General features: G+C 45.5%; 1 protein-coding gene and 1 long non-coding RNA gene across 3 annotated transcripts; one reads left to right on the plus strand and one right to left on the minus strand.

The window, feature by feature from the left end:
* Nucleotides 1–1683: 1683 nt before the first annotated feature.
* LOC138140508 (uncharacterized) lies at nt 1684–10157 on the minus strand. 2 transcript variants are annotated; one of them, XR_011162526.1, is made up of 3 exons: nt 10016–10157; nt 2590–9966; nt 1684–2540 (listed from the first exon to the last, which is right to left on the minus strand). XR_011162526.1 is itself a non-coding variant. In XM_069061620.1 (2 exons), exon 2 carries the CDS (start codon nt 8586–8588, stop codon nt 7281–7283), a length of 1308 nt encoding a protein of 435 aa, XP_068917721.1. In that variant the 5' UTR covers nt 8589–9966; nt 10016–10157; the 3' UTR covers nt 1684–7280. The 2 variants fall into 2 exon arrangements, 1 of the variants encoding a protein (XP_068917721.1); XM_069061620.1 differs by having other exon boundaries at nt 1684–9966.
* Nucleotides 10158–10442: 285 nt separating this feature from the next.
* On the plus strand, nt 10443–11080 carry LOC138140509 (uncharacterized). The gene is made up of 2 exons (XR_011162527.1): nt 10443–10541; nt 10592–11080. It is a non-coding gene; the product is annotated as an uncharacterized lncRNA (long non-coding RNA).
* The last annotated feature ends 4794 nt before the right edge of the window (nt 11081–15874 follow it).

The raw sequence follows: 15874 nt of genomic DNA on the forward strand, positions 1-15874 counted from the left end.
CTAAGGCCCGGTTGTATAAAGCTAAGTTAACATCGTGTCAGCTAACAACGCGTCAAGTCGGAAATCCGCCCATTTGATTGGCTGATTCAAATAAAATATTAAATATCCTCCAATCAGATCGCTTGACATATTAACTTTAACAACGACTTGACATCGCTTTATGCAACCGGGCCATAAATCAATTACGGAATTGACCACAAGACGAATATTTAATAACGAAACGTGTCATATGACCTTCGGCCAAACTAACAAAAAAATATCTTGGCCTGCTGCGTGTTTAAATCAATCGTGAACAGCTATTTTTTTAAATACAATTGCTCCTACTCGTACTTCATATTAGCTGTGTTAATTGAGCTGTAATTTTAAATGTTAGCGATAAGTGTCATAGGTAGACAGGCAACTATGTAAATTCGGAAGCTTTGTGCGGGTGCCGAGTGGCATCGGAGAACAACTGATTGAAAGCCGTCAAAGGGTCTGCAAATTGTTTTCTTGGCGTTGCATCAAAATTAAAAACGTAAATTTGCAAGCATCTTTTAGGATATTTATGTGACTCTGAAGGCCAGACTAATAAACCGATGGGACACCAGATGAAGATGTTGGTACCGACCGTTTCGTTGTAATTTTACCTTAAAAATGTTTTACCATAAGGGTCATTTTTGTCTCATTCATAATTCTTGTCAAATCAGGTAGAAACTCCGAACGCACAGTCATTTCTTTAATTACAGGGATCGTTCTTAGTAAATTCAGATTTAATTGTAATACTTTGGGAAATACACCTACACAATGCCGCTCCCTGTATGTGGTGAATATTATAGTTTTATTAGATCGGCCTTCAGAGTCAGATAAATATCCTATATATTGAAAGTGTGCACTGCTAACCATTGGATACAAAGTGTCATACCATACTCGGCATTGAAATGTTTATTAAAGGCTTTGTTTGGGTCGGTGCTGTTTACAACAATTTGGAGCGTTGAAGGGTGCAATTTTTTGAAGCAGCCAGATGTTCGGTTTTGCCTTGAAATTTTCTACCTGACTCGATCCCGACCGGCCGCAGTCCCATAGCGAAAACTTTTCTAATAATATAATTTTAAAACAACGGTAAAAATGAATTTCGTATTTGGTTTCATAAATGATAGTGATCGTTGAGGGAGTCATCTGATGTCATAGTCAATAAAGGTGATTTTTGCAAATCAAGGTAGTATGGCTTCTCGTTGTTTTCTTGTTTATTTAGCGATATTATAGCTGAGAGCAATCCTCCTTATTCACCAACCGTACTCAGCTTTAGCATTATTTTCAACTTAACCAAATTGTTAATGCAGACCATGTTCGATTTGATTGTTTTGGATTTTTTTTTGACAAGTGTCAAATTTAAAACTTTACATTTACAACCGATTGCAATGAATTAAATATTAAATATTTACCTACAATTGCGGCCAAATAAAAGCGACCACTAAATTTACATTTTATGTCATCTTCATAAATTTTGGTAATTTAGGCTTTGTGACCAAAAGTTGGCCAGTGACAGCTCCGGGCTCCCAGGGGGTTTTTCGGGGCAGAGGGCGTGGGTTCGGATTTTTAAAAAATGGGCGCCAGGCAGCTATTGTCTTGAGCTGGTTGTTGCTTGTCCAGCTGCCGGGACAAGTGCTCAGATCTTACTCGTCGAAGGTAAGTAAAAGCAAACGCTTTCTGATCGTTAAACAAATTTTGGTTTATTCGGTTACTGCAAAATTATCCACAGAACAGTATTTGGTGGTTCGGTACTGGTTCACACGAATGCGATAATGGTTCGCTTGTAACTACTAGATGAAAATTGAAAGATGCGGAACCAGTACTTTTTGGTGGCCTTAATATCTACTTTGGTCGTAACCAGAAAAGCTTTTCTTTCACATGTGACCGAATCTTAAACTAAACATGATATTCTTCGACGAAATAAAAGATGTTTTGATTCCTGATGAGGAACCTCCCGAACTTAGACTTCCTTCTGATCGAGCTAATTATTAAATGTAAACTTAATGAAACCCAAGGTCAAGATTGGGGTGTCACCTTGACAAAAAATTAAAATTGATCCTGATAGGAAAGTTTAAATCGGTGAAGTTCCGAAACGTTAAATTTGACTGAAATTTCTTTAAGTTGACACTGGAGATTGAATGAAAAGGTTCTTACAAAAAAATTCTAAACATTTGCAAAGTTTCAAAAAAAATTTAGTGAACATACAAAAATTATGAAAGCGAGAAGCGAGAAATTCGAGGCGTTCCTAAATTTTGCAATGCCGCGGTAAAAAAAATATGGCGACTTAGCTTTATGACGGGTCTGTTGTCTCCTCGAATAGCGTCCTTTTGACTTGCGGTGTGACCTTGGCGATACGGTGCTCAAAATAAACGATCGCCTCTGCGAACGATGTTCTCCAAAATGGTCGCCTCTGCGAACGATCTGGCTACGAATCGCCCTGCGAACGATCTGGCTACGAATCGCCCTGCGAACGATCTGGCTACGAATCGCCCTGCGAACGATCTGGCTACGAATCGCCCTGCGAACGACTCCTAACGAATTGTCGTTAGTGTTGTGAAAATCGGAAGATTCGGTAATTACCTTTCAGCGAAAAAGGGGGTTCTTGGCGCTAAATCGAAGTCCTTCCGGCACTCCTTTACTCAAAAATTTTCGGTACTCTAAAGTTGCGATACGGTACTGGATCAATTCATCCAAACGGGATTGACTCTAAACTGGATCGAACCACCCCTAATACATGGTCTTAGTGAAATGAATTCAAAATTGAACGATAATTACCTCTATAGTGCGAGGGGTCACTCGACCACGAACTCTAAAAGGCGCTTCGCTGGCGTCGCTTCGACGGCTCTCGACGAAGTGTCCGACTTCCGCATTTTTAATCTCGGTACCGCAGTCCCATAAATCGCGAAAATCGTCACGCGCGCGATTCTCGACCTTATTCAGTTGTGCTATAAGGCGGGCTGCGCTTGCGTGGTACTGCGCAATCAAAAATGTGCATTTCCGGTGGTACTACACGTGCGCGTGTCATGACAGGTGGACCGTCATGGCGTCGGTTTGTTTACCTCGAAATTATACCGAGCGGGAGAATTCAGATTTTGGACGGTATTGTGTCGGTAAGTCGTGCACGTCTATCCTGATGTTAATTGCCGCAACTCGCAGGTCAAAAAAAGGACAGGAAGAAAGATGGGGTTGAAAAGAAGGAGATGACTTTCCGGCAAGTTACTAAAGAGGAAAAGGGACCCAACATTGCCGTACGGTCACCTATCGCTGAGAAGAGAAGAAGAGAAAGTGAAGAGAAAGAGAAAGTGAAAGTGGGGTTCTGAAAGATAGGTTGCAGCTCGCCAACCTAGAGGCGTGAGGCCACCTCAGCCTGACATTTGCGGGGGTAACATGTGTTCTTCCAGCCCCCCCGTGGTGGCTGGCACAAATGACTCTAAATTGAAACTTTCCGCTTCCGGAATGAGCGACGTAAAAAACTTGAAGGCAGGGTGGGCGCGTCGCGCTGCCAAACGCCGTGCGTTAACTGCTAGTTCCGGGTCTTCGAACTGCGATCTATTAGCCCCGCGAGCATAAGTAGGACCTCGTGGCCTCCTACTCCGGCCAATCGCCATTGTGGCGTTTCGTAACGCTACACTACCCCCCTCCTCAAAAAGAAAAAGGAAAAGGTAACTCAGTTGCCTTTTACTTTTTACAAAAAAACGAAGATGAAGTCTTCACAAAAAAAAACGTCAAAATTTGATCACTGGAAAAGTTTTGGTTTCGCCACGAAAATGGCTTGTCGATATCTGCGCGTATCAAACGATTGAAAACTGAATCTCAATGTCAATTAGTACTTGAGTACTGCGGTATGATGTAAGTCAAGTCCGGTTAAATGTCATAATTTGGGGTTCTTAAATAAACTTTTCCTGAACAAACTCCACGGTAAAATTTTACTGTCGTCAACATTCCAAAGGAGGACAAAAGAATTAATCGAAAAATTGAACGGTACGAAAAAGTGAAATGCAAAGCTCGCTACGGTTCTTCGGCTTCTGCCAGAGATCCTCTGAATTCTTTCAAATCTTTCATGTGCCAAACACCTAGATCTGCGCGGTTCTCATCTTCGAGAGCGTACGCGAGTTTCGATAGTTTTCTCGTTATCGTGCACAGCACGTAGCGTGGCGCTAATTTTTGCGCAAAGTCTTTCGCAGCGCTGGAAAGTACTTTGTTGCGTTTCCAAACTTTGTCGCCTACAAAAAATTCAGCGTCGCGCTTCCGAAGATTGTACGAGCGTTCGTTGCGTTCGTGCGCTTTGTGAAGGTGCTGGGTTACATCCTGCAAGATGGTCTTGAGGTGTTCTAAATTTTTCGCGTGATCTTCGCGATCAGCTGTCGTCAAGGTTTCCGGATTTTCCGCTACTTTGCCGTAAAATTCACCGGTACAGGGTACTACCCTACCAAAATTGAGAAATGCTGGACTGAATCCGGTTACTTCGTTGACCGCTGTGCGAATCGCGTACCCGATCTTTGCCACCTCGGCATCCCACTTTTTGTGAGCGCCTTTGACGTAACTTCGTATGGCAGTGCCAACTGTGCGGTTGTATCGCTCCACAGGGTTGCTCTGAGGGTGATACTTGGCTGTGAACCAGATCTTTTGAACTTTGTAGTTCTCGCAAGTCTTTACAAATTCGTTTCCGACAAACTGCTTGCCGTTGTCGACCAAAATGAATTGCGGTACACCATACACAAGAAAAATTCCGTTCTCGATACATTCTGTAACTTTTGAGCTCGTAGCTTTTCGTAACGGAAATAGTACAACGTACTTCGTGAACCAATCTACGATCACTAAGAGATACGAATATCCTTTCGTGGACGTCGGTAATGGACCAATCAAATCAACGGAAATCATTTGCCACGGAAACTGAACCTTTTTTTTTTCTTTTCCCATAAGCCCTGCGCGAGCGGTGTTCGGTGCTTTTTGCTCATTGCAAACCTTGCAGTTTCGAACGTAACGAATGACGGAACGACGCATTTTCGGCCAAAAGTGATTGATGGATAACCTTGAAAGTGTCTTGTAGTACCCGAAATGAGCTGATGTCGGTGCATCATGACATGATTCTAAAATTTTTGTTCTTTGATTTCGCGGTACTAAAAGCTTCCACTCCGGGACGTTGCCGGGTAGTACAATTTTGTTCGGTACGAATCGATACACGAGACCGTTCTCGACTTTCCATGATGGATTTCTTTGAGGATTGGCGATTATGTTGTCGCGAAGTCGCGTGTACGACTCGTCCAAATCATTCAAGTTCACGCCGAGAAAGCTGTCAATGTCTACCGCAGCAATTTCTGCAGGTAGTCTCGATAGTGCGTCCGGTACTACATTGAGCTTGCCCTTACGATGGACCAAATCGAATGAAAATTGATTGAGCTTGACACTCCATCGCGCTAACTTGCCTGCTGGGTCCTTCATTCGGTTTAACCAGAGCAATGAATAATGGTCCGTCACGATCGTGAAATGGGTGCCCTCAACGTAAGGTCTGAACTTTTCCAACGCGAACAAAACGGCTAAACATTCTCGTTCCGTAACGCTATAATTTCGCTCGGCTTTTGTTAGCGAACGGCTGGCGTACGCGATCACTCTCTCATCTCCGTCTAAATCTTGCGTTAAAACTGCTCCTAGACCGGTGTTTGAAGCGTCAGTTTGGATCACGAAAGGTTTCGAGAAATCAGGACTTGACAATACGGGTGCTGAAACAAGTGCATCCTTGATTTTCTGAAAAGCTTCCTGAGCTTCAGGAGTCCACTCCGTTTTCTGTCGCTTTCGCTTTCCGGTAAGTAACGCGTTTATCGGGGACATGAGGGTCGAAAAATGAGGGATGAAACGCCTATACCAAGAACACATGCCTACGAAACGTTTGATTTCGGTACTAGTCTTCGGGACTGGATAGCTCACCATGGCCGCTACTTTGTCTGGATCGGTACCTAGACCATGTTCATCGACAATGAAACCCAAATATTTCAAACTTGAGCGGAAAAGTTGACACTTTTTCGCATTCACGGTGAGTTTCGCGTCTCGAAGACGTCGTATCACCTCCCTCAAAACTTGTACGTGTTTCTCGAATGTCGGGGCGATAATGATTAGATCGTCCAGGTAAACAAAGACGTGAGGTTCTAGTTCAGGTCCGAAAATTCTGTCCATGAGACACTGCTGCCTCTGGGCTGCGTTTGTCAGTCCGAACGGTAATACGTTAAAATGAAAAAGACCTCTGCCGGGAATCGCAAAAGCTGTCTTCGGCCTAGACTCTGAATCTAACGGGATTTGCCAAAAAGCGTTCTTGAGATCGATCGAACTGATGTACTTTGCTCCTCGCAACATACTGAGAATCCTGTCGACACGCGGTAATGGGTAACTGTCACGTTTTGTCACGGCATTGAGCCTGCGACCGTCAAAGCAAAGTCGGTATTCACCGGAAGATTTCTTTACTAACAAAATTGGAGAAGACCACGGACTGTCAGAAGGCGATATGACATTGTTCTCGAGCATGCGGTCAATTTCTTTGTTGACTTCCGCAAGCATGTACGGAGACCACCAATACGGACGTTGTTTGATCGGCAATGCTTCTCCCGTGTCGATTGTGACTGTCATTTTGTGTGTCCTCCCTAACTTTCCGTCGTTGCTCAACAAATCTAAATTTTTCCGGATGATCTCGGTGATCTCATGCCGATCCGCGCCACACTCCGTCACCGCGTCACATTCTGGTACTCTTACGATATCCGACGCTACTTCAATTTTGTGACCCGCGAAATCTATCTTGAGTCCGAATAATCTACAAAAGTCGCACCCTAATATGACGCTATGCTGAAGATCTGGCACGTAGTAGACACGAATTCGCCGTCTCGACGAGTCTAACACTGCTTCTAGTTCGATAGCTTTGGTTACCGGATGTTGTTTTCCGTCGGCAGTTCTGATGTTTTTTAGCCGAGATGGGAAAGTTTTTCCACCTGCGCGAAAATGAATTAAATCGGCTCCTTTTCCACCAACTATAGTGCAATTCGAACCGGAATCCACGAGTCCTTCAGTTTCCTTATTGTTTAGACGCAGTCTGATAAATGGCCTATTGTCATTGGTTTTGCTGACGAAAATGGAAGCGGAATTTGCCCGAGAAGGCTTGCAAAACTCTTTGACTTCGTCTAACCAAGCGTTCCACTGGGTGTCCGTACGTTTCGCGATGATCGATGCGTTTACATCGGCCTTGGGATGTTTTAGGAACGTAGCACGGCCGCAAGTCTGCCGCGTCCCTACTGCGCGTTTCCCGACGGATTACACTTTTTGCAGGTCGCCAAGGTGACGTCTGGCTCCCCACAACGGTGGCAAAACTGCTTTCTTTTCAGTCGACAGTTCATGAACGAATGATTCGGCTGTTGACAATTCCAGCACTTGAACGACCTGGAGGACGAACTCGCGGGTTCACTCCGTCTGGCTGAATTGCCTGAGGGTTCCTTCACGACGATGGCGCGTGGACTCGCTTTCGCGGGTTCGCTCGCCCGAACATATGCCAACTCTGGCTCCAACACGCAAGATGACTTGGGTGCAGCGCGATGTTTCTGCCGCAAAGCCGATAACTCCTCCACTTTTTTGCACAACTTAATCAACTCCGGTACGGTGACAACTTCGGTGATGCTAAGCTGGTTAAGGTAACATGGAAGCAAATTCCTCCGAATCGTCTTTACCTTGGTTATCTCCGCCGGTGGTCGACTAAGTCTAGCAAAAAGCGTCTCCATAACCGCAACGTAAATGGTTATCGACTCGCTTTTGCCCTGAAGCCTGCCCTTGATTTCGTCCCACAACAATTCATCGAAATCCGGTGGAAGAAATTCCTGTTTCAACAACTGAACCACTTCGTCCCAATCGCTCAATCTGCTCCGAACAGAACGATACCAAATCAGCGCTTTGCCGCTAAAGAGATCAATGGCCGCGTTAAAAAGGTCCCTGTTGGTTGCGTTTCGCGCTACCGACAGTTCCTCTACCCGTTCCAAGAACTGGTTCACCGTCATTCCATTTTCCTCCCCGTTGAAAGATACGCCCCAGGTGTGAATTGGCACTAGTTTCGGTTCCGGAGATCTCGCGTGAGGGTGCACGTAAATGGGAGTAGTCGCGACGACTGGTGGCGCTTCCACCGTAACCGGGCTCGCTTCTGCTGCCTTGTCGTGAAGATCAGCTTCGAGCAACAAACATGTCGCGTACGCCTCATTTCTATACTCCGCATCTCGCTCGCGTCTCATTCGCCGAATGCGAAATGAAAGGTGCGTTAGACGGGTCTTCAACCGTTTGAAGATCATGTCTTCCGCCGTTCCTTCAAATTCTGTCAAAATCGTGCGTATGCTCTCAAGGGTGTCCTCAATGGCCTGGACCTCGGTGTCGTGATCATACTCTGCGTCATGAAGTGACAGAAAGTATTCGTCCGGTCGACCTAGTTCTTTGGACAGAGCTCTCGCTAACAGTTTCCTCTTATCGTCCTGGTTTCGGCTAGTCGTGATGCCGCGTATACGCAATTCATACGTCAGCTCGTCAGCTAGTAAATGCTTGACCTTGAATTGTTCGTCCATTTTGACGAAGACTCACCGCGATTCCACGGGTCGGTAACGCAATAAAAACGCCGGTCAAAACACTACCAAAAAACAGCGCGCAACACGATAGTCGATTCCGAGAAAAGGTTTTTGTCGTCGAGGGTACAAGATAAGACCGCTACTCAAACAATGAATTCGCCGCTAAATTTCCGCTTCTCATTAACACACAATCAAAAAATTCAACTTTCAATAAACCTTTACCAACTCCCTTTGCTCCGATTGAAAAAAGTGACTGCGCCTCAATGAAGATGAACGATAAACGAAAATTTGTGGTTGCTCCAAAAAATCGGGCCCCACGTTCTGGGCGTCAAAATTTGTGTGACCAAAAGTTGGCCAGTGACAGCTCCGGGCTCCCAGGGGGTTTTTCGGGGCAGAGGGCGTGGGTTCGGATTTTTAAAAAATGGGCGCCAGGCAGCTATTGTCTTGAGCTGGTTGTTGCTTGTCCAGCTGCCGGGACAAGTGCTCAGATCTTACTCGTCGAAGGTAAGTAAAAGCAAACGCTTTCTGATCGTTAAACAAATTTTGGTTTATTCGGTTACTGCAAAATTATCCACAGAACAGTATTTGGTGGTTCGGTACTGGTTCACACGAATGCGATAATGGTTCGCTTGTAACTACTAGATGAAAATTGAAAGATGCGGAACCAGTACTTTTTGGTGGCCTTAATATCTACTTTGGTCGTAACCAGAAAAGCTTTTCTTTCACATGTGACCGAATCTTAAACTAAACATGATATTCTTCGACGAAATAAAAGATGTTTTGATTCCTGATGAGGAACCTCCCGAACTTAGACTTCCTTCTGATCGAGCTAATTATTAAATGTAAACTTAATGAAACCCAAGGTCAAGATTGGGGTGTCACCTTGACAAAAAATTAAAATTGATCCTGATAGGAAAGTTTAAATCGGTGAAGTTCCGAAACGTTAAATTTGACTGAAATTTCTTTAAGTTGACACTGGAGATTGAATGAAAAGGTTCTTACAAAAAAATTCTAAACATTTGCAAAGTTTCAAAAAAAATTTAGTGAACATACAAAAATTATGAAAGCGAGAAGCGAGAAATTCGAGGCGTTCCTAAATTTTGCAATGCCGCGGTAAAAAAATATGGCGACTTAGCTTTATGACGGGTCTGTTGTCTCCTCGAATAGCGTCCTTTTGACTTGCGGTGTGACCTTGGCGATACGGTGCTCAAAATAAACGATCGCCTCTGCGAACGATGTTCTCCAAAATGGTCGCCTCTGCGAACGATCTGGCTACGAATCGCCCTGCGAACGATCTGGCTACGAATCGCCCTGCGAACGATCTGGCTACGAATCGCCCTGCGAACGATCTGGCTACGAATCGCCCTGCGAACGACTCCTAACGAATTGTCGTTAGTGTTGTGAAAATCGGAAGATTCGGTAATTACCTTTCAGCGAAAAAGGGGGTTCTTGGCGCTAAATCGAAGTCCTTCCGGCACTCCTTTACTCAAAAATTTTCGGTACTCTAAAGTTGCGATACGGTACTGGATCAATTCATCCAAACGGGATTGACTCTAAACTGGATCGAACCACCCCTAATACATGGTCTTAGTGAAATGAATTCAAAATTGAACGATAATTACCTCTATAGTGCGAGGGGTCACTCGACCACGAACTCTAAAAGGCGCTTCGCTGGCGTCGCTTCGACGGCTCTCGACGAAGTGTCCGACTTCCGCATTTTTAATCTCGGTACCGCAGTCCCATAAATCGCGAAAATCGTCACGCGCGCGATTCTCGACCTTATTCAGTTGTGCTATAAGGCGGGCTGCGCTTGCGTGGTACTGCGCAATCAAAAATGTGCATTTCCGGTGGTACTACACGTGCGCGTGTCATGACAGGTGGACCGTCATGGCGTCGGTTTGTTTACCTCGAAATTATACCGAGCGGGAGAATTCAGATTTTGGACGGTATTGTGTCGGTAAGTCGTGCACGTCTATCCTGATGTTAATTGCCGCAACTCGCAGGTCAAAAAAAGGACAGGAAGAAAGATGGGGTTGAAAAGAAGGAGATGACTTTCCGGCAAGTTACTAAAGAGGAAAAGGGACCCAACATTGCCGTACGGTCACCTATCGCTGAGAAGAGAAGAAGAGAAAGTGAAGAGAAAGAGAAAGTGAAAGTGGGGTTCTGAAAGATAGGTTGCAGCTCGCCAACCTAGAGGCGTGAGGCCACCTCAGCCTGACATTTGCGGGGGTAACATGTGTTCTTCCAGCCCCCCCGTGGTGGCTGGCACAAATGACTCTAAATTGAAACTTTCCGCTTCCGGAATGAGCGACGTAAAAAACTTGAAGGCAGGGTGGGCGCGTCGCGCTGCCAAACGCCGTGCGTTAACTGCTAGTTCCGGGTCTTCGAACTGCGATCTATTAGCCCCGCGAGCATAAGTAGGACCTCGTGGCCTCCTACTCCGGCCAATCGCCATTGTGGCGTTTCGTAACGCTACAGCTTTTAAAATGAAAGTTTCTCTGGTAACCAAATACCCATACCTGTGGCACAACATAACAGTGACGGATGATGTCAATTTGAAAAATAGTTTTTTATGTTATCTCCTAGGAGATGATTTTTCAGGTGATTTAATATTTAATTACGATTTACAATAGAAAAAATTGCTGCCCAGTTTTATTTGGCCGCAACTGTACCTATTAGCGAAAATCTGCAGCAAGACTTGTCCCACTTTATTTTAAATTTTATCCAAACTGTATGCGTTGATAATAATCAGACATTCCTATTTATCGCAAAAAAGGCTTCTAGAAAGTAGTCGATGTTCGTTAACAACATGACATAACCTAACTTTATTTTTCAGAATTGATTTTATTTTATTTTTTATATTATGTGTGTTACTAATGTCATTTTTTGTCATTTTTGCTCCCTAATTGGTTCTTCCAGAACTGTTGGTCAAATAGACATTATTATTATTATTTTGAAATGCGTTCATACGCCGTTAGAACAAACTTTACATAGAGTGCATTTAAAACCGTCACTTTTCTTAGATTATTTTTATTTCGGGAGTAAGGATGTTTTCTGAATGCAATTAAAACTTTAATTATCGGAATCTTGACATTGTTGACATTGTTGACAGCTCCCAATTTCTCGACATCTAGCTAATTGCCGACGCGTCGACAATGATATAGTCGACACAAATTGTCGACACCGCCCATCCCTGATTGTATTTCTCAAAATATTCAAAGGGATTAAGTTTTCTGGGTCATCATTGTCTTCAACATCATAACCATTGTTAAATTTAAAGATTTTCTTCCAACATTTTTCCAAAGTTTTAGATGGCACCTTCTCACATGCGTTATGAAGCAAACATACGGCTGTTTTCAGGTTTATACTTTCGAGACACTTTACAAGGTCCTTTTCGTTACTTGTTAATATTTCGGCCAGAAGACTTTTTATAGAATAGCTTTGTTAATCTAATAGCGTTCTGGTCCATAGGCTGTATTAATGCCGTTGTATTCGGTGGCAGAAACCTTACGAAAACCTCTCCATCGTCGCTGATAAGGTCCTTTTCGCTGCAATGGCTAGAGGCGTTGTCAACAAGAAGACTGCTCTCTCTGGCAAGTTTTGTTCCCTTAAGAATCTTCTTAGTTCTAGAATAAAACAATCATGAAACCATTCCTTAAAAGTAGCTGCTGTCATCCAAGCCTTGGCCGTAGCTTTGTAATTCACAGGTAGCACAGAATTTTTGAAGGCTCTAGGATTTTTTCCCTTTCCGCTTACTAGAAGCTTTAGTCGATGGCTTCCATCCGCATTGCAACATGTTAAGAAGGTGATGCGCTCCTTGCTAGTTTTCCTACCTGGAACCGTTTTTTCATTGCTTGTCACCAACGTTCTATCTGGAAGTAACTTCCAGAACAACCCGGATTCATCTGCGTTGTAAATCTGTGAGAGCTCTAAAGACTGGTTCTTGATAACTTGATCTAGTTCATTAATGAATGGTTCTACAGCAGATTGATCAGCAGACAGTTTTTCACCGCAGATGCCATTTCTTTTTCTAAAATTAGCAATCCACCCCCCGCTTGCATTAAAATGACCGTTGCCATAATATTTTCTATAAAGTTGTTTAGCGTTAGCAGCTAAAAATTCAGACGAAACAGGAACGTGTCGATTTCTAAGCTTTACGAACCAAGAAGCGAAGCAAGTTTCTCCTCCAATTTTGGATATTCAGCTTTTTTAAAAGTTTTTCTCTTTCCAGGTCCAGAAACACATTGAGTAACAAATCTTAAATTACACAACTCGTAAGATTTCTTTACATGAGGCAGTTTTTACATTCACCTCTTGATTATATCAGAATTTTTCTTAATGTCGCTGATTGTTGAAGTTCCCACCCCATATTTCACAGCTAAAGATTTTCCACTTATCCCTTGCATTAAATCATCAAGGATATTTGATTTTTCTTTATGTGTTAACGTTTTATGATTTCGTTTTCGAGGTGCCATGCTGCACGTTTGAGAATATAGAAGTCAATGCAATTTGAAGTTTTCTACTTGTTTTGCGTTTTTTGCAGTCACTAGCCAAAACAATTCCTTGAAATGTATAGTTATTTCATAAAACATAGCAAAGTTATTGAATCCGGATTACAGAATCAAATAAAATCCGGATTACGACATTCACAATGGAGCAGAAAGCCAATTCGGATTACTGAAGCATCCGAATTACCACAGGCTTCGGGTTAGCGCGACACCACTCGATCATATTATCGTCATGTAACTAGTAACGTGTAATTATTTGAGCATCCCATCGAAATGGGTGTGTTGGAGGCGCTCGATCACTCGTTTCCCTGGCAGTGTCCTCGAATCGGATCACGCGGGAGCATTAATCGGCGCCCGTAACGTGCGCAAACTCGGACAGCCGACCGGACCGCACGCGCAAATGTACGGACACGGGACGGCGCCGGCCGCGACGCCCGGAACGCCACTCTGCGCGCTTGGCTCGAGAACACAGTGACAGCCGCCGCTCGTGAGCGAACGGCGCACGCGTTCCGCCTCACCGAGTAAGTAAAGAAACGATGAAAGTAGTGGTATTTCACCGGGGATGTTGCCATCTCCGACTTATGCTACACATGTCATGTCTCCTTACAGCGCTTGATTAGAGTCAAGCTCAACAGGGTCTTGTTTCCCCGCTAATTTTACCAAGCCCGTTCCCTTGGCAGTGGTTTCGCTAGATAGTAGGAAGGGACAGGTTTATGCTGTTGGGGATACCCCCAGCCTCTCTGCCCAAAGAGCGTAAGGCCGCACCGGTAGTAGGTAGGGACAGTGGGAATCTCGTTAATCCATTCATCCGCGTCACTAATTACATGACGAGGCATTTGGCTATTAGATCCGGTTGGAAACCTTTTTCATTGCGTTTAAACTAGATTGAAATGAATCTGGCGCTCAGGAGTGAGACCCAGTATCATCATATCAGCCAGGATTGACGGGGCAAATGCGATGACAAGGAAAAGGATATGGACTGGGATCTGCCAACGGATCTTTCTCGTTTCTCTATCCGACTAACCTGCAACAGACTTGACGGCAAAAATTAAAAACGATAAAATCTAGTCCGTTCCTGAAGGGAACGGACGGATGTAGAAACCAAATAGTTTTGGCGATCATCTTCGGAGGTTTTCTGGGCGCCCACGCCCCATTCGAGAAGACGTAGACGCACCAAACCTTACCCAGTTCATCCAAGAGCCGCGCAATGCGTAGGTGTTGTATTGTGACAGCTCCCGTCCGTCAGCCCCAACTCACGCAGGGACTGCGCGGACTCGGAAGACCAGACACCTCGCCACGAGATGGTAGCGCTGGCAAATCGCACCTGCGTTTCTTCTTCCGCTCTCCTCCTTGGTTGCACCAAGCACGTGGCGAGCTGAGCCTCGTCACAATACTTGGCGACCTTTTTGCGGTTTGCGCTGTCCAGAGAAGGGTTAGGTGCGACAACTTGCACGTCCACGACGGCGATTTCGCGCCCCCGTGAAGCGACAATGTCGGGTCGTCGGACCCCAACAACCGTCTGATAGGAGACTTTTCTCTTAACACTCCAACCCCGCGTTCCATCCGTGACCCGCTCTACGACGTCCGCTAACCGCCCCCGACACCACGGACCTTCGCCACGGCAGTGTCGGTCCTCGCGCATTCCCGAACGCTTTCGACGGAGGAGTGAGTCAAACACTCAAACCTCTTGAGACGCAACAGCGGAATGAAGCGCGACAATTGCGGAATACCGAGTCCACCGTTAGTCGGCGCGTGAAAGTATCCCACCGGTACGTCGTGGGGTAGGGGCAGCCATGTCCGGATGGCATTCCGAACACGGATGTCCAGACGTCGCATTGAGTCTTCCAAATGTCCAGACGTGGTAAAATCTGGGCAAAAGGAAGACCCGCAGCAAGTGCATCCGCTGTTGAGGCTTCAACGGCGCACGAGTGAGCCGCTCCAAGCACTCAGCTACATCGTCCGAACCGCAACCGGCCATCCCACAACCCCTAAACTTTAATCCCAAGTACTTCCACAAGGTGGTCCCATCGACCTGGTTAAGCCAACTACCCGACGCTCTGAACGTCGGGGTCATCACTAGCTTAACCTTCTTTTCCTTTTCAGAAGCAACAAGGGAAACGCACTTACTTTTCCCAGGGTTTAGGGAAAGTCCGCTTCTTCGGAGCTCCTCCTCGAAGATTTCCAGATTTCTGTGTAGTCCCCAAGAAGTGGTGCCGCAGAGGATCACGTCGCCAGCAAACGCAAGCGTGGCCGATCCACATAAAGATGTTAAAAAGCAAAGGTGCGATGGCAGGTGGAACATTGTTCCAATCCACCACCGGTATGTCGTCGGGACCCGAGGCGGTGCCCCGGCGGACCCTGGTCCGCGCCACCTCCTCAACAGAGATGGGGGACCATAACCCCCGACGCCCTTCCTCTTCGTGCGCGCTTGCAGCCATCGGGAGACTCACCTTCAAAGATGCGTCTCCAAAACCGAACGAACTCGAGGCTGCCTTTAGGACGTGAGGCGTCCTGGCTATTCCCACTGAAGATTCTGGCGGTAAAGGCTTTGGGATCCCGCCGAAACAGCTCCTGTGCCGGGGCATACTCCGCTCGTCGCTTCGCTTTGTTAGTAACCGACCGCGTCCCATCTAGGTCGCGTGCGGGAGGTCGAGGATTTCCCCGCTTTGCTAGGAGAACGTCCCGGAGCCAGGCCAGTATGGCTTCCGTAACGTTCTCCCCGCCAAGCGCTCGACATGCGATGTCATAAAGTCGGGCACATTCATACCCGGTCTGCGC

The sequence above is a fragment of the Tenebrio molitor genome, chromosome Y, assembly GCF_963966145.1.
Source record: "Tenebrio molitor chromosome Y, icTenMoli1.1, whole genome shotgun sequence".
NCBI lineage: Eukaryota > Metazoa > Arthropoda > Insecta > Coleoptera > Tenebrionidae > Tenebrio > Tenebrio molitor.

Coding starts and splice junctions, on each gene's coding strand:
- LOC138140508 (XM_069061620.1), bottom strand. CDS start 8,588: ATGGACGAACAATTCAAGGTCAAGCATTTACTAGCTGACGAGCTGACG.